The sequence below is a fragment of the Dasypus novemcinctus genome, chromosome X (assembly GCF_030445035.2).
Source record: "Dasypus novemcinctus isolate mDasNov1 chromosome X, mDasNov1.1.hap2, whole genome shotgun sequence".
In the NCBI taxonomy this organism is placed as follows: domain Eukaryota; kingdom Metazoa; phylum Chordata; class Mammalia; order Cingulata; family Dasypodidae; genus Dasypus; species Dasypus novemcinctus.
The window spans coordinates 182,572,153-182,595,189 of record NC_080704.1 but is presented as its reverse complement, the minus strand read 5'-3'; the positions used below and the strand labels follow the sequence as shown (position 1 = coordinate 182,595,189).

Here is a 23,037-nt window from a genome sequence, read left to right as displayed (position 1 = left end):
CCTCACCTGGACGCCCTGACCACATGGCGTAGGGACTGCTCCTAGCCCCTCTGGCTGCTGCCCAGCGGCCCTCGGTCTCCCCCCCCTCGTCTTGCCCACTTCTTTCTGGGGGGCTCCCAGGGCCACCACCCGCACCCACCAGCTCCGTCCAGCTCCCTCCGCCTAGGACACCCGACAGCCCCTCACCACCCTGCCCCTCCACATCCACGGCCCCCACCCCTTCCCCAGCAGAGCCGCCCTCCACTTTCCACAGCAGAAGCGAGGCTCGGCTGACACACTCAATGAACTTTATTGAAGAGAAACATTTTCTGGAACCATTTAGAAGGAATTACAACACAGAACTTGGAACTGCCACTACAGGCCACAGGTCCCGGCTGCCCCCTTCCCCCGGGGTTCCTAACAGGGGCCTCGGCTGCCCCGCACTCCGTAGCCTTAGGCCACCTTCTCCTTTCCCGAGGGATCCGGGATGTGCCTCCCATGGGGAGGGCCCCTGGCCACGTGAACGCCCACGGGACATCACAGGCACGCTGGGAAACACAGCAGAGAACATCACCACGTTGAGGAAACTGAGTCACAAGTGACAACGGGGTGGAATTTAAGCACAGTCCCCGCGGAGCTTCCCTCAGCTCCGGGACCGGTCCGTCCTGTCCTTCCTTCCCCCTCAGGAGGTGGGCTCGGCCAGCCCCTCGCCAGTCCTTCACGCTGTCTTCTGGGACTCGGCTCCGGGGCTCCGGGAACAGCTGCTCAGAGGACACACACGTCTCCACAATCGAGGACCCCAGCCGCCTGCAGGCACCCGGGAGAGCAGGGCTGAGCCCCCCACAGGGAAGCTGGTGAGGGTGGGTGCTGGCTTGACTGGGGGGTGACGACAGGGTCCACCGGGCTGTGGGTGGCAGACGTGTGGCGGTGCCCTTGGTCCGGGCTTGGGATGGGGGGCTGGAGCTCAGGATGGCTTCCAGGCAGGTGGCCCAGTGGGCTAGGGGTCGGGGCGGGGTGGGGGCAGCTGAGGCAGCTGCTGCTGAGTCTCAGTTCGCCAGTCCCAGGTCCTCCTGGCTGCACAAACACAAGCAGAAGAAAACCAACGCCCCCGCCCAAGACCCCCTTCTGCCGATCCTGCTCCTTCGCTCCTCCCCCTCCTCTCCTCCTCTCCCTCCTCCTCCCTGCCCTTTCCCTTCTTCTTCCCCTCCTCTTTCCTCTCCTCCCCCTCTCCCGCCCCATGCTTAGGAAGCAGCGTCCCTGGACATGCTCTGGACAAAGCCAGCCGTGGGGTCACTGTCCCACCAGGTGCCCAGAACCCTGCCCCGACCCATCTGGACTTAGGGAGGGGCTCTCTCTCAGCCGTCTTTGCTCTCCTTGCCCAGAGCCCCTGCTGGCCACTTCTCTTGCCTTTACTTGCGCAGAGGCCCGAGGGTGCCGCCTCCCTGGGGCACGCGGGGACCAGTGTGGATGATCCTGAGGACGGGGTGGACCCTGGGATCTCCCCTCCAGGCTGTTACCTCTCTGCCACGCGGGTCTACCTCACCAGCGCTGGCTCTTTCTTGCGCTGGTGACACTGCTCCATGCAGGGCAGGCCCTGCTGCAAACAGTGGCGGTCCTGCCCCATGCAGGGCTGTTCCAGTCTGTAGCAGCCGAGGCCCCGCCCCGAGCAGCGGAGGCCCAGCCCCGAGCAGGGGTGGTCTGGCTCCCAGCAGCACTGGTGGTCTTGCGCCAAGCAGTGCTGGCACTGCCCCAAGCAGGGGAGGTCCGGCCCCGAGCAGCGGTGGCCTCAGGGCTGGCTCCTCCAGGCCCCAGGTGAATCTGGGGCCGATCCTTATCCGGAACTCAGCGCCCACGGGGTGGGCGTTCAGGGGCGGCCCAATTACGGGTCCGATTCCCAGGCCGGAATCTCGGGCCACACTTCCTTTACCCTCAGAGTCGGGCAGCCTACTCGAGCCTGCATGCGCGGCAGGCCCCTCCTTGCGGCCTTGGCCCCTTATCGGTGCCCTGCCCCTGGCTGTCACTGACGCACTGGTAGTTTCGTCAGTGGAAACCCTCCCGGCTGGGGGAGGGCTGGGGGACTCAGTTTTGATGCGGCGGCGCTGAGCCTGCGCCTTGCCTCCACCCCCTGCTGTCTTCTTGGCTGCCCCCTCGCCTTTCCTGCTCCCTTGGGAAGAAGTGTCGTCCCGCTCTCCTGAGCCTGCCTGGGCTTGGGCTTGGGATGGCTCGCGTCTCAAGCCCGGCTCCCGTTTCCCGACTCGCTTGCGGCCTGTCTCTTCTGTTTCACCAGGGTCAGGTTGGGGGGATTGAAACACAGTGCCCTGATGTGGCCTTCCTCCCCACAGCCGTAGCAGAACGTGTGGCGTTTGCGCCGCCCTGGGCCCCGGGGGCCAGCCCGCAGCACGCCCCCCCGCCGGTGCTGGCCCCGGCCTCGACGGCGCCGGGACCGCTGGGAGGGCCTCGCCTGGACACTGCTCCCAAGGACCAGGCCAGGGACCGCCCTGAGCCCGCCGGCTGTAGCAGGAGGCTTGGGCTCCGGGTCAGGTATCTCCCTCTCTGGGCCTAAAGTAGCCTCCCACTCCTCCTCCTCCCGCAGGAGCTTCACCAGGGCCAAGAACCCGGGAGGCTTTCTGCGCTGCCTCATCAGCTTCAGCCTGTCTCGAAGTTTGTCAGTCAGCGTGGCACCTCCCAGGACTTGCTTCAGGCGTGCCTGGTTGACGTTCCTCCGCGACACCGCGTTCTTCTCCACCGCTCTTTGGAGCAGGGGTTCCAAACGCAACACGAAGCTAGAGACTTTCTCTCCTACCTCCTGATGGGCCTGACAAAATTTCACCTGGGCAATTTTGCGGCTCTCCACAGGTCCGAACACCTGCTGCAGCGCCGCCAGGCACTGCTCCACAGTGACGGCAGCGTTGCTGGCTCGCAGCCCGCTGACCACCTGCAGGGCCGGCCCCCGCAGGCATTCCACCAGGCGCCGCCTTTTCTCCCCCTCTGGCACCTGCCACATGTGCAGCACCTCCGTGGTGTGCTCGAGCCAGGCGTCAAAGGCCAGTGCGCCCGGGATGGACACAGTGTTCCCAGAAAACACTCTGAGTTCTCGGTACAGCATTTGTTCTAGCAGAGGCTGCATGGCAGCCCCTAGGGTCTGGGCCCAGGTCCAGAAATCGGGTGATATGGCCAGTCTGGAAGCTGGACAATTGGCCTCCGATCCCAGGACTCGGTTCATGTCTGACACCGTCCGCCTCTCCTCCTCTAGGAAGCGGTTCAGGCGCTTCAGGAATTCCCCGTCTGAGTTAAGGGGCTTTACCACAACTTCCCAGGGCCCCCCCTTGCCCGGTATCTCCCTAGGGACCAAAGCGTAATCGATATCCTGCGCCAGCTCGAGGAGAAACGCTTGGGCGTTCTCCTCCCTGCGAAACATCCTGCCGATGACCCTGAACTGGCCCAGGTTCTTGAGAGCCTCCTGGAGCGTCTGCTCAAACTCCTCCTCAGCACAGTCCTCTGGAATCCCCAGGACCAGCATGGATCTCTGCGTGTTCAGATGCTCCCCCCTGCACCAGTCCTGCAACAGGTTCAGCGGCATTTCCCCGAACCGCCGCGGCTGCTAATTAGGGGCGGGATCAGGGCGGGATCGGGGCGGGATGCGGAGAAATCTGGACCAACCACTAAGGCGACAGCAGGACAGCCCAGGTGCGACAGCCTGCGAAGAGGAACCGGCGAGGCCAGGTTCATTCCTGAGCCCCCGCCCCCCAGACTCCCCTTCCCCAGTGACGCCGCTGCTTCCCAGAAACTACCCCCTGCCCTCTGCCCGGAGCCTCCGCCGGCCCCTCCCCCCACGCTCCCCGCAGCCCCCCGCGGGGTGCTGCAGTCTGCAAGCGGATGGGGGGATGGTGTGCGGCGGCGGGGCCTCCCCGGGCGGGGGTGGGCAGGGGCAGTGGGGTCTCCCCGATCCAAGGTCTACACGCTCCCCCCATCCGGTACCTTCTCCCTGGGGAGGGTCCCTTCCCCGCCGAGGTCCCAGCAGCAGGGGCTGCGGCGGGAAGCGATGCGACCCTCGCGCGCGCTCTCCTCCCCGGGTCCCCCGATCCCCCGCGGACCAGCTCCCGCTCCTGCTCCCGCTGCTGCCGCTGTCGCGCTCGCGCTCCGGCTCGGGCTCCCGCTCCCGCTCGCCGCCGCTCTCTGCAGTGCGGACGCGGGGCGGGGGCGCGGCGGCGGCGGAGCGCGGACCCTCGCGTCGCCCCGGAGACCGCCGGGCCATTGGCGCGCGTGGGTCACGCGGCCGGGCTGTCGCCGCCGCCGCGGGCGCCCCGAGCCCGCGGGTGACGTCATCAGCCCTCCCCCGCCCCGAGGGGGCGCTGGCCCAGGTGGGGCCTCCCGGGGTCCCCGCGTCCATGGCCGCGAGTCTGTGCGCCTCGGGCTTGCCCCCGACCCGCACGCGGGCCGCAGCTCTGTCCCTCGACCCTCCCGGCACGTCCCCTTCCTGGGGACGCCGGCATGCCGACCGGGCGTCGCCGGTGGTGTCCTCCGGGCCGCGGGCGGCTGGGCCCCAGGTGCGCTCTGGGCAGGGCCGCCTTGGCCTTCTCTCACCCTCCCGTCCCCAGCTGGGTCCGGACCTGCGCGGCGCTGGCGAGGAGGCCCTGGAGAGGAGCCCCTGGCGCAGGTCGGGGTCAGTGGGGCAGGTTCACATGCGCCCAAGCGCGCTCACGCGCAGCCCCCAGCCCCGCTTCTGCCCAGCCCACGTCGCCTGCCCCGCGCGTGGAATCAGCGGGCTTTGGATGCCAAGGGGTGGACGGGCCGCTGGGCTTGTCTCTTGCACCCAGATCTGCCCGGGTGCCAGGCTCAGGCCCCAGGGAGCGTGAGAGAGCTTGTGGATTGGCCCGGACCGCTCCCTGGCGCGAGCTCCAAGTCCTGCATCCGGGGAAACTGCCACCCCGAATCAGAGCCCACCCCTTTGGGCCTGTCTTCCTCTGCGGTGTGGGCCTTGGCTTCTGCTGAGTAGGTTTCACAAGGCAGCTGCCCTCAGGGCCAAGAGAAGATGTCCCAGAGTCAGGGGAGGGCACAGAGGGGAGGGGCACAGTGAGCGCCTCACTGCCCCCTGGCTTGTTCTTCTTATACACCCTCTTCCACGCAGAGCCCCCAATCCTGGCATTCTGCTGAGGCCGGGAGAAGGGGCATGGACTTGCTCAAGGACACGCAGGAAGTTACAGGCCCAAGGGGGTGGGCTCCAGGTCGGGGAATCAGTTTGGGCGATGCGGGCCTTGCGGAGCGGCAGCTCACAGTCCCTTCTCTCCACCCCCTCCCCCAAGACCTCTATCTGCCTGGCTGGAGTCAGCCTTCCCTAGCAGAGGTGTTGACGAGGTTTTCCTGACTGTCCAGATGGTTCAGACTCATAGCTGAGTCACAGTCCCCGTTTCTTGATCCATCACTTCATGGACCATGAGCATTTCGGCGGTTAGAGACAACTACCGCACCCGCGCGCCTCTCTTTCATGGGCGCATCAGGCTCTGGTATCTACACACCAAGTGGCTTTGCTGGGAGCACAAAACCTATCCTTGCCACGACCAGCAATGCTACACTGTTATCTCTGGCGGGTGGCCGAACCAGTGTTCAAGTTCCCCTACCTGCGGTAGTACAGGAGCCGTCTTGTTTACCCTCCCCTGAGCAACTGTTGGTACCGTCAGGTTCTGGATATCTGCCCATCCAAGGGGGCAAGACACTTCTTGGTTGCTGCCATGGTCTCCATTTTCTTTTTTTTTTTTTTTAAAGATTTATTTTATTATTTATTTAATTTCCCCCCCTCCCCTGGTTGTCTGTTCTTGGTGTCTATTCGCTGCGTCTTGTTTCTTTGTCCGCTTCTGTTGTCGTCAGCGGCACGGGAAGTGTGGGCGGCGCCATTCCTGGGCAGGCTGCTCTTTCTTTTCACGCTGGGCGGCTCTCCTCACGGGCGCACTCCTTGCGCGTGGGGCTCCCCCACGCGGGGACACCCTTGCGTGGCATGGCACTCCTTGCGCGCATCGGCACTGCGCATGGCCAGCTCCACACGGGTCAAGGAGGCCCGGGGTTTGAACCGCGGACCTCCCATATGGTAGACGGGCGCCCTAACCACTGGGCCAAAGTCCGTTTCCCTCCATTTTCTTGGGTACTAGTGTGGCCAGGCCTTCTCTCACATAACCATCAGCCAGTTGGGGCTCCTCTTCTGCCAGTTTCCTGTCCTCTGCTGGGTTGCATTTGCTGGCCCATTTCAAGTGAGCCCTCTGCAGACTGCATGCACTGCACATCTCTCCTTGCAGCATCTACCTTATCTTTTTGCTTCGGTTTTGGATGGAGAAATTTTACACTTTTTCATACTCAAATCCATCCTCCCTTGCCTGTGTGGTTTGAGCTCTTTGTATTGTGAGTCTGAACTCCTTCCCAATTCTGCAGCATAAATATCTTGTCTTCTGAAAATATTAAAGGTTCGCTTTTCACATTTATCCTTTGAATGTCCCTGGGATTTATTGGGGGTGTGAGGTTTCATGGTAGGGATCTCATTTATTTCTTTGGATCTCTGTGGGCAGCCTGTCTTCCCAGCCCATTTACTGAACGGGAAATGCTACCTCTGCCATGCATGTGTGAGGGCACCTGTGGGTCAAACTTGAGGTTTTCAAATGTGTTCCCTGGATTTATCCATCCATCTCAGAGCCAGTTCTGCCCTTTTTACTAGCTCTGGCTTTGGAAGAAATTGCACCATCTGGGAGGAAATGGTTCCTCCTTCCCTCCTTTTGTCCTCCAAAATGGTCTTGGCTATTTTAACACTCCTTATTTTGTTTTATTATTTTTAGGATTGATATGACAAATTCAAACACACACACACATGTATGCACCTGTTGGGGTTTGGATAGGATTAGCATTTGTCTCTCTCTTATGGAGGGACTGAGCTTGTTAGACTGCCTGAGTAGTAAACACGAAGAACATGGCTTCTCTCTCCAATCATTTAGCTCATTCCTTCCTCCTTCTCTCCCTCCTGCCTTCCCTTTTAAATCCAAAAGGTGGTTCTGAAAAATCAGTCTGCCAGCATTAGACTGCAGGGTTGACGTCATAAATGACTGACTTGAGGAGAATGAATTTTTTAAACCAGACTGAAGAGGAGATAAAGGTCTCATTAAAGCGGCAGGAAGCATTTCAGCAAGGTGGGATTGGCGCTGAGCCACTGGAGGGGCTGTGCCATGCCACCCCTGCCCCTGATGCACCCTAGGTCAAAACTCCCCCAGGAAGTGACGGGTCACATCACCAGATGAGCTCGCCAATGCAAGAGCAGAGAGAAGCTGCACCCTGCCTGTTCTTTCTGACTCTGGGGGCAGATGGTCTCACAACATGACCCAGACAGACAGAGCATGGGCAGTTGCTATAGGTCGGTGCTTAAAGGAGAAAGGTCCAAGTGTCAAGGTAGAAGGGATTCCCATTTTATACACTTCATCTATCAATCACTCAGTAGCAGGCCTCATTTTACTTTGCTTCATATTTTGGACCTTGGCTTGTGTTTTAGTCTGCTGGGTTGTTGAAATGCAATGTACCAGAGATGGGTTGGTTTTTTTTTTTTCTTTCAAGGAGATATCAAGGAATGAACCCAGGACCTCGTACATGGGAAGCAGGTGCTCAAACACTGAGCTACATCTGCTCCCAATAAGAGTTGTTTTTTTTCCATTTTTTTTTAAGAGGTACCAGGGATAGAACTCAGGACTTTGTACACTAAAGCAGGCACTCAGCCACTTAAGCTACAACTACCCCCTGGGTTGACTTTTTAAAAATTTTAATTAATTTTTGAAGTATAAATAAATTACACATAAACATTCATAAATAATAAGTGTATAATAATAGTTGTGAACTTACAAATAAACATATATAACATCATACAGGACTCTCATAACTCACCCTACCACCAATAACTTGCATTGTTGTTAAACTTTTTAACTAATGATTAAAAAGCATTGTCAAAATATTACTACTAACCAAAGTATTTTTCCTCCAACCAGCCCTATTATTATCTTTATATCATTTATATAAGAACATACATAAAAATTAAGTTTATAGTAAAAGTTGTGACCTTACAAAGTAAACATGCATAATATCACACAGGGGTCCCATACATTAACCGTCCACCAACTCCTCGAATTATTTTGAGATTTTGTTACAAATTATGAAAGAATTGTCAAAATCTTACTGCTAATCATAGCCTTTATCTTACATTTCATGTGTTTCCCCCAACCCTCCCTATTATAAATTTTTAATATTTTTAATGACAGAAGTTGTAAACTTATAAAACAATCATGCACATGTGCAGAATTCCCAAACACCACCTCTCCAAAAACACACTACATTGTGTGTAACATTTGCTACAGATATAATACCATCTGACTGTTGCCATGTCCCCAGTGTATATTTGGCTCACATTTTCCATACTGCTTCATTATCAGCACAGTACGTCTTTTGCATAGATGCAAGAATATTATAGTATTACTGCTAACCACAGTCCATAGGTCACTCCAGCTGTATTTTTCCCATGCTTCTCCACATTCCTAACATCTTGCAGTAGTGATGTACATTGGCTCTAGATTACAAAGGACATTCTTGCATCTGTACCATCAACCACAATTCTCATCTACCTCTTGGTTTACTGTGCTATTCAGTTCCTAGATTATTCTCTAGCATTCTGTTAATTAGCATTTACATATCTAGACTACCATTTTCAGCCACATCACCATTTATAGACTGGTAGTCACTGTGTGTTACCATCCACTCTATACATTTCCACACTTTTACAGAAAGTTAATTAAAACTTCTACATACATTAAATATCAGTAGTCCATCTCAATCCTTCTCTTATCTTCTTTAAGAATCCACCACCTACCACTGGGACTTGAAGCTATTTTCCTACAATTTTTTCTAGAAGTTTTATGGTTCTTGCTTTTTATTTTTAGGTTTTTCTTTTTAAGATTTATTTATTTATTTCTCTCTACACACCCCCACCCCGGTTGTCTGCTGTGTCTATTTGCTGCATCATCTTCTTTGTCTGCTTCTGTTGTTGTCAACAGTACAGGAATCTGTGTTTCTTTTTGTTGCGTTACCTAGTTGTGTCAGCTCTCTGTGTGTGTGGCACAATTCTTGGACAGGCTGCACTTTCTTTTGCGCTGGGTGGCTCTCCTGATGGGGAGCACTCCTTGCACGTGGGGCTCCCCAACGTGGGGACACCCCTGCATGGCAGGGCACTTCTTGCGCGCATCAGCACTGCGCGTGGGCCAGCTCCACATGGGTCAAGGAGGCCCGGGGTATTTTTAGGTTTTTGATCCATTTTGAGTTAATTTTTGGATTAAGGTGTGAGATAGTGGTCTTTGTTCCTTCTTTCAGCTACGGATATCCAAATTTTTCAGCACCATTTGTTGAATGGACTGTTCTGGCCAAGCTGTGTGTGTTTGACAAGCTAGTCAAAAATCACTTGACCACACATGTGAGGGTGTGTTTCTGAACCATCAATTAGGTTCCATTAGTCTATATGTCTGTCTTTATGCCAGTACCAGGCTGTTTTTATCGCCATAGCTAGGTAATAAGATTTAAAGTCTGGAAATGAGGGTTTTTGCTTTTCCTTTTTATGATGTTCTGACTATTCAGGATCCCTACCCTTCCAAATAAATTTGATAATCATGTTTTCAAATAAAAAACTGTTGGTGGATTTTTGTCGGGATTGCATTGAATCCGTATGGAAGAGATGAGATGTGGAGACATTTTTGGGACTCGGAGTTGTCCTGGGTGATGCTGCAGGGACAGTTACCGGACATTGTATGTCCTCCCATGGCCCACCGGATGGAATGTGGGAGAGTGTAGGCTATGATGTGGACCACTGACCATGAGGTGCAGTGGTGCTCTGAGATGTATTCACCAAATCCAATGAATGTCTCATGATGATGGAGGAGATTGTTGCTATGGGGGGAGGACTGGTGTGAAGGGGGTGGGGGGTATATGGGGACCTAATATTTTTTGAATATAATATTAAAAAAATAAAGACAACAACAACAAAAAATTTGAGTAGAACTGACATCTTAATGATATTTAGTCTTCCAATCCATGAACATGGAATGTTCCTCCAGTTACTTAGGCCTCTTTTTTTTTTTAATTTTTTATTCATTTAAAAAAAATATTACATTCAAAAAATATGAAGTCCCATTCAACCCCACAGCCCCCACCCCCCACAGCAATACTCTACTTAGGCCTCTTTTGATTTGTTTTAACAATGAGTTGCAGTTTTCTGAATTCAAGTGCTTTACATCGTTGCCTAAGTTTATTCCTGACTATTTGAGTTTTATCTGTCATATTTTATTTTCACCACTCTTGACACTTTGTTACTTTTATTGATATGATCTTCATTTCTAGACTCTCTTCCAGGCCTCTCTCTCCTGTCTTTTCAGCCTCTAGCACACCCTTTATTATTTCCTGAAAATCTGGTCTCTTGCTTAGAAATTCTCTGTTTCTGTTTATCTGTGAATATTCTAATCTTGCCCTCATTTATGAAAGGCAGTCTTGCTGGATATAAGATTCTTGGCTGGAAGTTTTTCTCTTGTAGTATCTTAAATATATCAGATCACTGTCCTCTTGCCTCCACGGTTTCTGGTGAGAAATCAGCACTTAATCTTATTGGGTATCCCTTCTATGTTATGAATTGCTTTTTTCTTGCTGTTCTCAGAATTCTCTCATCTTTGGCATTTGACATTCTGGTAAGTATTTGTCATGGAGTTTGTCTATTCTGATTTTTTTGGACGGGAGTACGCCGTGCTTCTTGGACAAGGATATCTATATCCTTGTATAGGGTTGGGAATTTTTCTACCATTATATCTTCAAATATTCCTTCTGCCCCTTTTCCCTCTGCTTCTCCTTCTGGGGACACCTATGACACGTATGCTTGCATGCCTTTGCTGTCATTTAGATCCCTGACCTTGTTCAATTTTTTACTTTCTTTTCTTTTTCTGTTCTTTAAGTTCACTTTCAGAGGCCATTTCTTCAAGCTCACCAATCCTTTCTTCTGACTCCTCAAATCTTCTATTATATGATTCCAAGGTGTTTTCTTTTTAAAGATTTATTTTATTTATTTTTCTCCCCTTCCTGCCCCCCCCCCAGTTGTCTGTTTTCTGTGTGTTCTTCCTTGTCTGCTTCTGTTGTTGTCAGTGGAATCTGTGTCTCTTTTTGTTGCATCATCTTGCTGTGTCAGCTCTCCGTGTGTGCGGCGCCATTACTGGGCAGGCTGAACTTTCTTTCGTGCTGGGTGGCTCTCCTGATGGGGCGCACTCCTTGCATGTGTGGGCACCCCTGTGGGGCACGGCACTCCCCGCGCGCATTGGCACTGTGCGTGGGCCAGCTCCACACGGGTCAAGGAGGCTGGGGGTTTGAACCGCGGACCTCCCATGTGGTAGACGGATGCTCTATTCACTGGGCCAAGTCCACTTCCCCCAGTGTGTTTTTAATTTCATTTATTGCACCTTTCATTCCCATCAGATCTGCGATTTCTTATGCATGCTTTCAAATTGTTCTTTGTGCTCCTCCAGTGTCTTCTTAATATCCTTAATCTCTTTAGCCATCTCATTGAATTTATTAAGATTTGTTTGAATATCTATGATTAGTTGTCTCAACTCCTTAATGTCATCTGGAGGTTTATCTTTTTCCTTTAACTGGGCCATAACTTCCTGTTTCTCGGTGTGGATTGTAATTTTTTTGTTGGTGTCTTGGCATCTGGATTACTAGAATATTTATTCTGGGTGCAGTTTTTCTCTTTAGTTTAGGGCTTCCTGCCCTTTCTACCTTGCTGGTTGTGCAGTAGGAACCATGGTTGTAATTGGTTGTGGAAGCTCAAGCTGCCCATATTGCGCCAGGGACCAACGGAGCTTCTCCCAACTTTCTCCTTTGACAGGGTTAGGGATACAGTCACAGATGTATGGAATAATCCAAGTCATACAGGGCCTAGACTGTAGTTGCCCAAAGAGACTGATGAAGCTTCAGGCTCCTTTCTCCCCTGCCTGGTGTGGGGATGGAGCCGCAGGTGTGGGCTGCAATCTATGCAATGCACGTCCAAGATGACCACGATTGCCCCATTAGACTTCCGATTATTCAGTCTCTGCCAATCAGAGGTACCTGCAGCTACCTGGATAGGCTGGTGCAGGACCCGCCAGCCTCCTCCCTGCCATAGGCTGGGCTGAAGCCTAGCCTAGGGCTGCAGGCCAATCTGGGTAAAAGAAACTGGTTCCGACAGTCACTGTGATTTTCACTCAGCCTGCCTTTCCTTCAGGCTGGGGGCGGAGTAAAAATGGCCACCACTGGCCTCTTTCAGACTTGGGCAGATTCACACCCCAGCTGTTCCCAGGGTTATATCTTAGCCAGCTGAGTCTACCAATCAGTAGCTGAAATCGGCAGCCAACTGTCTCCTACTCCCCTGCTTTTGGGAAATGGAGCTTTCAAGTTCAGCAACAGAATAGCTCCTGGTGCGGCTTGTGTCGCCAAAGTAGAATAATCACAGGCCTCAGTGCTTTGGCTGGTAATTTCCCAGAGAGGCTGGCGAAGGTCCCTGCAGCTTCCTCCCTGCTGGAGGTGGGGCTGGGGCCTACGCTAGAGCTGCAATCTGACCTGGATGGAAAGAAGCTGGGCCCAACCAGTACTGGGATTTTCAGTCCGCCCCACTTCCCCTCATGCCAGGTGCAGAGTTCAGATGGTGGCTCCAGCCTCTTTTTCACTTGAACAGGCTCAAACTTTAGGTGTTCTTAGGATTCTACTTTAGCCCTCCAGATTTACCCATCAGTTGCTGAAGTTGGTGCCCAATTTTCTCTTCCTTCCCCATTTTTCAGAAGTGGAGATTTCAATTCCAGCTCCCAAGGTGACTTGTGCCTCCAGTGAAGGATGGGCAATGGCTTCCAGGCCATGGAGTGCTCTACTTCAGAGTCTTCTTTGCAGATGGGCAGTCTCCTGCTTCCATTCCTTCAAGAATGTGGCAGGATGCTCTTCTGGCCTCCTGGACCCCCAAACAAGTACTTCAGCTAGCTCCAGAGAGCTCTGGGTATTTACTAACTGCCATGTAGCAGGAGCTGACTCTAGGAGCTCCTTACTCTGCTGCCATCTTGCTGGTTGTCCAGGGGTTGACTTTTAACAACTGGGATTTACTAGCTTACAAGCTTAAAGTTGTGAGGCTGTGAAGATTTCCAAATCAAGGCATCATCAGGCAATACTTTCTTCCCAAAGACTGGCTGCTGGCAATCCTGTCTCCTCTGTTTACATGGCAAGGCACATGATGTGGCATCTGCTGGTCTCTGCCTTCTCTTCTAGGTTTCCTTGCTTTACAGTTTCTTGTTTCTGTGGCTTTCTCTTTCTTTCTCTGAATTTCATTCTCTTATAAAGGACACCAGTAAGAGGATTAAAACCATCCTGGTCCATGCCTTAACTGAAGTAACCTCATCAGGTTTTACTTACAATAGGTTTACACCCACAGGAAGGGATTAGCTTTAAGGACATGATTTTCTGGGGTCCATACATCCTCAAATCATCATAGCTTGTATGAATGGTCTTGTTTCCTCAGCTCTTTCACTTCCCATGCAGTAAATGCTCAGTAGAGGAAGAAACACATCTTCTGTCACAACAGAGAGCACCCAGATGCTTCTTGGGTCGCTCTTGGCATGGGATCCCTCCTCAGCTGTTCTCACTCAGGTGTGGTGGAACTGGCATTCCTTGCCTGCAGCAGTGTAGTTGTATTCCCGTTTACCTCACACCCTCACCAGCTGCTTCTCCTTGAGGGCCAAGGCTGCTCTCCAGGCCACGTGTGTTCACATGAAGAACTGTTTTCCACTGGACTCCTATGCTCTCCTGCTGTGACCTATAGACCCTGCTCCTCCCTGTGAGAACCCCTCAGCATGAACTCAAAGCCCCGCCTTGTTGGCTAGGGCCAATGGGAGCTGCCTCTGCTTTTGGCTCCTCTTCCCACACCAGGCTGCTCTGGCCCCTCTCTTGAGTCTCCAGCAGAACTGGCCTTCTTGGCTGACGAGCTGGCTGGCCTGGGGCCTCCTGAGCTCCTTCCCACCTTGGTGCCTTTGCCTTCCCTGCTTCCTCTGCATGGAGCCTTCCTTCTCCAGACTTTCCCGTGGTGGGCTCACCCTCCTCCTCCTCATTCAAGTCTCAGCTGAAATGTCCCCTCCTCAGTGGCCTCCTTGATCTGGATGCCCAAACCAAAAGTGGCTCCTGGAATCACCTCTTTTCATAGTTTTGGTAGTAGCATCTATTGCTTTGCCACCACAGGAAAAATTCTGGTTTGGGCTTTGGGGCAGTTGGGGGCCCCTCCCACTAGAGTGCCAGACCCCAGGAGAAGGGACCTCCCCTGTATCTCTCACCCCAGGATCCCCAGTGACTAGAATAGAGTCTATGTCAGAGGAGGCCCTCAGTGCCTACTTGGAAGCAAATGAATCTGTCAGTATGCCTCTGTCTGCTGGGGAACATGGGCTTTGAGTCCAGGGCACTGGGGAGCCACTGATAGGTCTGGAGTGAGGGAATGAAAAGATCAGACCTGCTATCATCTGGTGAGTTGAGCAACAAGGAAGCAAGCACGGACCCCCTGGAGATCAGGTTGCTGTAATGGTCCAGGCAGGATGGTGGCAGCCTGGGACACGGGCAAATGGGTTGGAGAGAAAAGAGAGGAGACAGGCTTTGGAGAGAGCATAGGCACATGAGGGGTCCAGCTGGATCCCAGATTTTATTCACTGAAACCCATTTGACAATAATTCATTTTTGATAAAAGTGCCCCGACCTTATACATATCCTTCAGCATGTTTTTGTCAAAACCCTTAAAATTGCAGATTTAGTGTATTTCTATTTTTTAATGTAATGTTCTTTGTGATCTATTAACTTTAATAAAAAAAGTGTTAAAAAAACTTAACTGGGAAAAGCAGTCATTTGCAAAGCAATAAGCCAAATCAGTCTTAATTTTTGTTAGAACAGTCTGACAATTTTCAAATTAGGTGATTGTGTTAATATGTATTTTGAAGAATAGTTTTTTAACTGCTAAGAAATAAATGATAGAACACACCTTTTAATATAGACATTACTAAGTATGTTAATATCAAGATTCCAATGATATAGAGATAATGTAATTTAACCATTTTAATAATAAATTATAAAAAGGAAATAATGCTGTTTCTCATCACTCAGTTTATAATGAAGCAATGTAATTTGTAACTAAAGCTATATATTATTATATAAGGCATTGTAATGCAAAGCATGGTATTCCTTTGGTATTCAATTCTGGTGTTGGTTTTTGGGAATTGAATAAATAAGTATCATATAAACATCAGAATTAAATCCATTAATTTTATTTGACATTATGATCAAATTTTTCTGATATCCTTAATGAAAAAGAAAACTATATTCGGTTAAATGTTAATTGGTCTGGTAGCTAGTATATATTTTTTATTAAAAGAAGGTAAAAAATGAAACATAACATGAAATAAGTTAACTGTAATTGCAATAAATACTTCATGATTTGATTTGGTAAAAACAGGTTTTAACTACTTTATCACAGGAGTATATCCTACCTGAAAGAAATCAGGTAAATTTTTTACCTGTGGGTTTTAGCGAATGTAAACTGAATATATGGTAGTATCAGAAAATATTCCAATTAAATTGAAAACAATGAGCATCCTAACCTGATTTAGTTGTTCGACAGTGCTTTTCTTTCCAGCTATTGACATGTCCTAGCCAAGCGCATAGAGACCTGGAAAAAAATTCATTATGTGGGAAAAAAGACAGGACTCAATGAACTTGTGTGAGTTCTGTTCTACAATATATCTGATTTCATAGCATCTCAACACAGGCTGAAATACTCATTTTTGAACCATACTTCACTCTGAGCAGAAATATTACTTGTATAAGACAGGCAAGTCAAGGTCTAAGTTCCTGATGATTTGATTAATTATTGAAGGAGGCGCCCCTAAAACCAAGACTTCCAATTATCCCTTTGCTGGGCACTAGGGTTTTCAAATCCCAGCACGATGCACCTCAGTATAATTTCAGGATGAGTAGAGGTATGCCTATGTTTTGTAAAGCGAGAGACAGGCAATTCTGGACGGGGTAGTGGGGCTGGAGAGCCTGCACCTGCAACTGGAGCTGATCCTGCCACCTAACACTCCCCATGTCTTCCCTCACTCCCAGAGGTAGACAAACCGTATCTTTGAAGACCCCTGCCTTAGACTCAGGTGGTAGTCATGGAAATGGAGACAAGTAAACGAATTTGAATGTTATTAGAAGGTAGAGCCAATAGAACTTTGTGTAGGATTGGATGGGAGGTGTTGAGCGAGATGACTGGGGTAACTGCGAATCGTCCTTCACCTTCAACTGCCCAAATCGAATTGGTTTTTAACACAGTGCTTATTAAAAGGGGGCCCATGGATGGCTCACCTGCATCAGAATCACCTGGGCTTCACCCCAAACGTTTCAGAAGCTTTGCTGTTGTGTCCCACCGCTACCGTCGCACCTTGTTAGGGCTTGGGTTCCCTTCTCAGCAGCGTCCTTCCAGCCTCGCAACTCGCCCACTGGTTGGTCATTGCTGAACTCCCCAGGAGAGACCCTCCGCCCAGAGTCATGGCGGGAGTCCACCTGGACGAGTTTCACCCCTTCCCTGGTGGCCACGGGAGCATCACCCGTCTGCCCCGGTTATGGTGAGGTGGGGACACGCCGGAGCCCACACTGCCCCTCCTCCCCATAACAGGCAGCGTGGCCGCGCCCAGAGTCGTTTTCCCGGAGCCGCCGAGGCCTCGTGCTCAAGGCCCCTCCGCCGCCTCGCCAGCCACCGCGGAGGGGCGGCCCACGCATAGACCTGGCCTGCACCTGGGCCGAGGATTACGACTCCCAGGGACCTCGGGAAGGCGCTCAGGCGCCCATGCGTGCACCTGGGCCTCACGGTGGCGAACGGCGCCTTACGAGGGGCGCCCGCTGGGGAACCTCTGAGCCCTGGCCGCGGGCGAGGGGACGACACTGGAAGCCAGGCTGCGAGGGCCGCGGGAGCGTGGGCGGGGGGTGGCGGCGGCGGCGCGGGGCGCATGCGCCGTACGGCCTCGCGGCCAGCCAGGCGGCCTCCCTAGGCCGCGGTGGCGCTGGCGGAGACCGGCCTTCGCGGCCGGTCGTCATGGTGACGGCCGGGCCTGGGCGCGTGTGGCAGCGCCAGGAGGACTTGGCGGCGGCGCGCGGGGCGCGTGGGCTGCCTGCTCTCTCTCCGGGCGTGGCCGGCGTCGCGCTTTCCCCGCCCGTGCCCTGGCGCCCTGCGGCCGCTTCGCCCCGCCGCGCGGATCCCAAAGGGCCGGGCGGGGAGCCCACTCCTCGCCACCAAGGAAGGGCGACCGAGGAGGCAGCAACCCAGATGGCGGGCTGGAGAGGTGAGCTCCCAGGCCGCGGTGGACGGAGGAGGGGGTCAGCCCCTTCCCCAGACCCGAGGGGGAGGACAGAGAGGCGCGAGGGTGGGGCGGGGCGGAGAAAGCTTCCCCTGTCTTGAGGACGTAGGCCATCTCAGGGCAGTGGACCTGGAGTGTCCCCTCGGGACCACGCTGTCCCATAAAAACAGCACGCAGGCCACCTGTGTGCTGCCCAAGAAGCAGGCGAAATTAATTGTATACCCCAAAGTATTATTCAACATGTGATCGACGAATGCGACATTTTACTTTTTTTTCCCCCTTAACCGCACTAAGTCTTCAAAATCTGCTGTGTATTTGACCCTTTCAGCACATGTCAGTTTGAACTGGCCGCATTTCAAGTACCCCATAGCCACATGCGCCTGGAGGGCGGCCGCATTGGATGGGCAGCCCCAGTGTTCTGTGATGGCACTGGGTGTAGAGTGGTGATGGCACAGGGTGTAGCTGCCACCCTGGCTGCCAGTCACTCCTTCTCATTCTGGCTTCCCGGTGACCTAGAACTGCCATGGCTTTTACCTCATTTTGAGTTCCAGTGGCTGTGAAGAGGGTGCTCGGGAGGTTCGTGCCATTTCACAAGTGAGGAGTACTCTGTCGGGGAGGATGTTTCTAGCTTAGCATCCTTGCTGCAGGACAGGGCCAGAGTCTCTCCCGGCTTCATCCTCTGTCCCCAGCTCTTCTTTCCCAGGACTCTGCTATTCCCCCAAAGGATAATGCAGAAGAAGAGGGCAAGGCTGATGGGTGTCCAGTCTGTTTGGAGGTGAGCTGGGGTTCCTCTTTCCTTCCCAAATGCTCCCTCCACTTTCAGAGGGAGATGTCTGCCCTTCTGTACTGTAGAGGCTCTGCCAAGCCATTTCTTACCAGGGGTTTGCACCTCAAATCCCTGAGGATACTGCCTCTTGGAGGAAGATGGAACCCACAGGATACCCTTCTGCAGTTTTCTACTCTCCACCAGCATTTGATCACTCAGAGTTTTCTGTGATGCCAATTCTGTGACTCAGTCCCAGGCAGCGAGGTGCTTAGCTTCTGACTGAGGTGGGAGGGACAAGACATGAACACGAAATGCGAAGATCACAGGGAACCTCACAATTGACTGCCCGTATCAGAAATATTGCCAGCAAGTGCTCTGGGGATCAAAAGAAGGAGAAATGGAACCTGGGTTCCTTTCTACCTGGATTTGGTGACTTGGAAATGACAGGCAAAGGCTTGGGGACAGAAATGAACCCGCCTTTTTGAGGAGAGGGTGTGCTGGGATAGAGGGCATGGTTCCATGCTTAAGAGGGAACCCAGATGGCATGTATGCACTTGGCTCTCAGCTTCCCTGCAACTTATGCTGGCTTTGGGAAGAAGGGAAAAGTTGAGAATGGGAATCGCTCTGGTGGAATTTCAGTCTCTGCATTTCTTCAATAGTGGGCCACAGGAAACCCTCCAAGAGTCCATTCTTTTACACAGGGCGAAGGTTTCAAAGATCTAATTATTTGTAGCACCATTCCCATGTGTGAATGAAAAAAGAACAAGAAGCCCTACTTGTTCCTGGTCAGGTAATGACTCCTAGAGGGTTTTCTGAAGCCTAGTAATGGGGCCTGTGTGGCAAACCCAAGGAAATAGGTGCTTACTCTCTGGTTGTGAAGCCAGTTGTTTCACTAGACTCAAGAAAAACATGCAGAATAGAGTTTTGTCTTTTACTATCATGTGAGCCACAATAAAGAAGGAGTTTATCAGCATGTAAATGCAATGCATTCCCCCCAGTGTGGGACATGACACCTGGGGATGAGCCTCCCTTGCACCAAGGGATCACTACCAAGTACCAGCTGATGATGCAACTAGAAAATGACCTTGAATTAAAGGTTCAACGCGGACCAGCAGAATATCCCTGTCTACATATAATAAGAGGAGTTTAAAATGCTGTTTGACCTAATGTAAGGGGGAAATGGAAAGGATAAATGAGTTTATATGGCTATGAGTCTCTAAAAAAGAGTCTGGAGGTTGTCAGAAGGATTGCCCTTATGCACACCTGAGCAGAGTCTCAGAGACAGATAAAGTAGATACAACCCCAGGTATTGGTCCTTTTGAGGGCTAAAGAGACCCACAGGTTCTATGGTCATGGCAGATGGGATTCACTGCCATGTCAGTTGGCCCTTCTTTGGAGCTGGTGTTTCTGCATGAAGGAGCTGGACACAGATGTGATCTCTTTTCACAAGACTTTCATGCTACTTTACTGGAATTGTAGTTGGTGCTGGGGCTTAAGATATATCTAGGGGATTTGAATCTCTGGACTGACAATATGATAGGCAGGCCCTGAGCCTCAACAGACTTCAGCTCCTACACACTGATTTATTGGACTTACCCCACTCAGCTAACATGGAGTTGAAGAATGTCAGCCACCACACCATGGAGCCTAGAGTGCCTACAACTGAAAGCAGGAGGATTGCATCCAGTATCCATGTGGAATCTAAGCCCCCACTTGACATAGATGTGCAATGGACACAACCAATCCAAGGTCCACAGAGAAAATGTGGCATTTGTGTGGGAAAAGTGGCCATGGTGGCTGCTGGGTGCGGGAAATGGGAGGAAGAGATGAGATGTGGAGGCGTTTTTGGGACTTGGAGTTGTCCTGGGTGGTGCTTCAGGGACAATTACCAGACATTGTAGATCCTCCCAGGGCCCACTGGATGGAACATGGGAGAGTGTGGGCTATGATGTGGACCATTAACTATGAGGTGCAGCGATGCCCAGAGATGGACTTACCAAATGCAATGGATGTGTCATGATGATGGGAGAGAGTGTTGCTGTGGGGGGAGTGGTGGGGTGGGGGCGGTGGGGTTGAATGGGACCTCATATTTTTTGAATGTAATATTTTAAAAAAATGAATTAAAAAATAATAAAAAAAAGAAGTTTAGTTCCAATCATTTTAGGTCCATTTTCAAACTTTGCAGTTTATGTCAATGTTCAAAATAGCTTTTCCACACATCTCAGGATAAGTGGAGTTCGGCTGCATTTTAGGGGCCAGTCAGAGCATCAGCTTGTTTCGTCCTTATTATCCCATTGTATAAAATGGCTTTGTCAATCCTACTTAGAATATGGTGGGAAAATTAGCCAGTATCAACCTCAGATCAACAGCCTCATCTTTCCTTTTGGGGACTGGTTTATTCACTCCTCTGTACTGGTTTTTGGGGGTACAGGGACCGAGTGCCACCATTTGCCTGTGTGGTACTGGGCTCACTGAACCCTGGCATGCTCGTCTGCCCAGTTATACCATGTAGAAATTTTATCAGTTTGCATTTGCCTCCTTCTAGGATGTTCAGAAGTATACATAGGCATCCGCTAGCTCTAACACTTGTAGACTGTGTGCTATGTAAGTTCTAGAATGGCTTGGAATGTGTTTACTTCATAAAATGATATATTAAGTGGCATATGCCTCACAGGGTTTTCGTGAAGGTTTAACAGCCAATATCTGGAAACTTCCGACCATAGCGCATGTAGGCACTGAACAAATGCTAATTTAATTCCCTTCCTTCCTCCCATTACCCCTAGGAACTTCTGCTGGTCCCAAAGGAATAATGGTTCCTTGGAAATTCACTGGTAACTTTGGAATGTTCTCAGATACAAACCCACATTTGGCCATATTAGGTACCAAGTTGTCAGGGTGCTATCTTGCCTAGGAGTTGTCTCACTTCTGTCCATTTGTCTATACCTCAGAGTCACCCGTTCTGGCCCCCAAACCCCTTTATATAGGCTGCTTATTCCAGCCTTTGTAAGGTGGTGCTGCCCATGACCTCACTCTGCAGCCACTTCTCTCTGCCTCCTGATCCTACTAGTTCCTCAGGCCTCTTCTCCATGACAGCATCTGTGGGAAACCTGGCCAATTCTGATCTTTCACTTGAATAATTGTCCAGAAAGTGGATTATTTTCCTTAAGCCTTGCTGTCATTTGGAACATTATTTCTTGTCTTTTTTTTTAATTACTAAAAACATATGTTATAGCAACACGTTGTAGAAAAAAAAAGAAATCACTGTAACCCTATCACTGAACACAGTTTATTTCAAATGTGTGCATTTTCTTCTAGTCTTTGGCCATTTGCACATTTGTTTTTGTCATTATAGTCTCCTTTTAAACTTATGTGTGCAGTTAAGAGGGTCTAGATATGTTAAATCCCTGAGGAGACAGTGGGGGCATTTTTAGGACCAGATGGTAATTGCCTTTGAACTTGGACATGTTTGAAGGCAAGTGCAAATGCATGGAGACAGACATAAAAGAGCATAATATTCTTAGGGACCATAGAAAAGGGTGGTTTTCTGGGAGCATGGTATTTGAGAACAGGAATGGGGAGGCCAAACAGGCAGGTCAGATTCAATTGGGAAAAGTCTACAATGCCACTTTCAGGAATTTGACTTCATCCCACAAGCAAGTGACTGCACAAGGTTTTGAACAGAAGTCTGTTGTGCATAGGTTTGCATTTCAGAAAGGGCACCCTGGTGGCAGTGTAGAAAATGGAGAGGTAGAGGGTGAGATTTGATGCAGGAAGACCAGTTACAAGATAGTTACAGTCATCCAGTAGAAAGCTAGCTGAAGGTGAAGAGATGGAATGCCTCCCTGCAAAGCACTGGAGTTGAAGGGGTGTGAACGTCTGCAGTAAAGACTTCAGGAGAAAGTAGCTGCTGATGGTAGGGAGAGGGAAGAAGAGATATGATGTGGGCGTATTTTCAGGACTTGGAGTTGTCCTGGGTGGTACTGCAGGGACAGATGCTGGGCATTGTATGTCCTGCCATGGTCCATGGGGTGGACTGGGGGAGAGTGTAAACTACAGTGTAAACCACTATCCATGTGGTGCAGCAGTGCTCCAAAATGTATTCACCAAATGCAATGAATGTCCCACGATGGTGAAAGAGATTGTTGATTTGGGAGGAGTGGGGTAAGGGGGGTGGGGGGTATGTGGGGACCTCTTATATTTTTTGACTGTAACATTAAAAAAAATAGAGAGAAAAAATAAAAAAGAAGAAAGTTGAAAAAAAAAAACTTCAGGAACCAGGGGCCAATGGTGGGAAGCACTAGGAGGCCCTCTGTATTCCTACTTTCACTGTCCTAGTCAAGTCTTAGCCTACTTCATATATTTTTTTACTTATAACTTAAAAAAAATGATACATAGATTACATAAATGCTACATAAAAAATATAGGGGATTCCTATATGCCCCTCTCCCTACCCTTCCCACACTTTCCCACATTAACAACATCTTTTATTAGCGTGGTACATTTGTTACAATTGATGAGCCCATATTGAAGCATTGCCACTAAGTGTGGATTATAGTTTACATTATAGTTTAAACTCTCTCCTGTACAATTTTGTAAGTTATGACAAGATATATAATAGCCTGTATCTGTCAAGGCACCGCCATCCAGGAAAATTCCAATGTCCCAAAAATGCCCACATATTACACCTGTTTTTCCCTCTCCCTCCCCTCAGAACCTCTGGAGGCCACTGCTCGCACATCAATGATAAGTTCTTCTATTGCTAGAATAACGATAAGTCTATAATAGAATAAGTAAATCTACTCTAGTCCATTGTTCATTCCCCAATCCTGAGGATTCTGGGACGGTGATTCCACTCTG

At 50.8% G+C, this 23,037-nt stretch overlaps 1 protein-coding gene across 2 annotated transcripts; it reads right to left on the bottom strand.

Moving 5' to 3' along the window:
• Positions 1 to 270: 270 nt before the first annotated feature.
• On the bottom strand, positions 271 to 4,161 carry PNMA3 (PNMA family member 3). 2 transcript variants are annotated; one of them, XR_011647871.1, is made up of 3 exons: positions 3,958 to 4,161; positions 1,497 to 3,676; positions 271 to 1,053 (listed from the first exon to the last, which is right to left on the bottom strand). XR_011647871.1 is itself a non-coding variant. In XM_058292257.2 (2 exons), exon 2 carries the CDS (start codon positions 3,557 to 3,559, stop codon positions 2,210 to 2,212), a length of 1,350 nt encoding a protein of 449 aa, XP_058148240.1. In that variant the 5' UTR covers positions 3,560 to 3,676; positions 3,958 to 4,161; the 3' UTR covers positions 271 to 2,209. The 2 variants fall into 2 exon arrangements, 1 of the variants encoding a protein (XP_058148240.1); XM_058292257.2 differs by having other exon boundaries at positions 271 to 3,676.
• Positions 4,162 to 23,037: the final 18,876 nt, after the last annotated feature.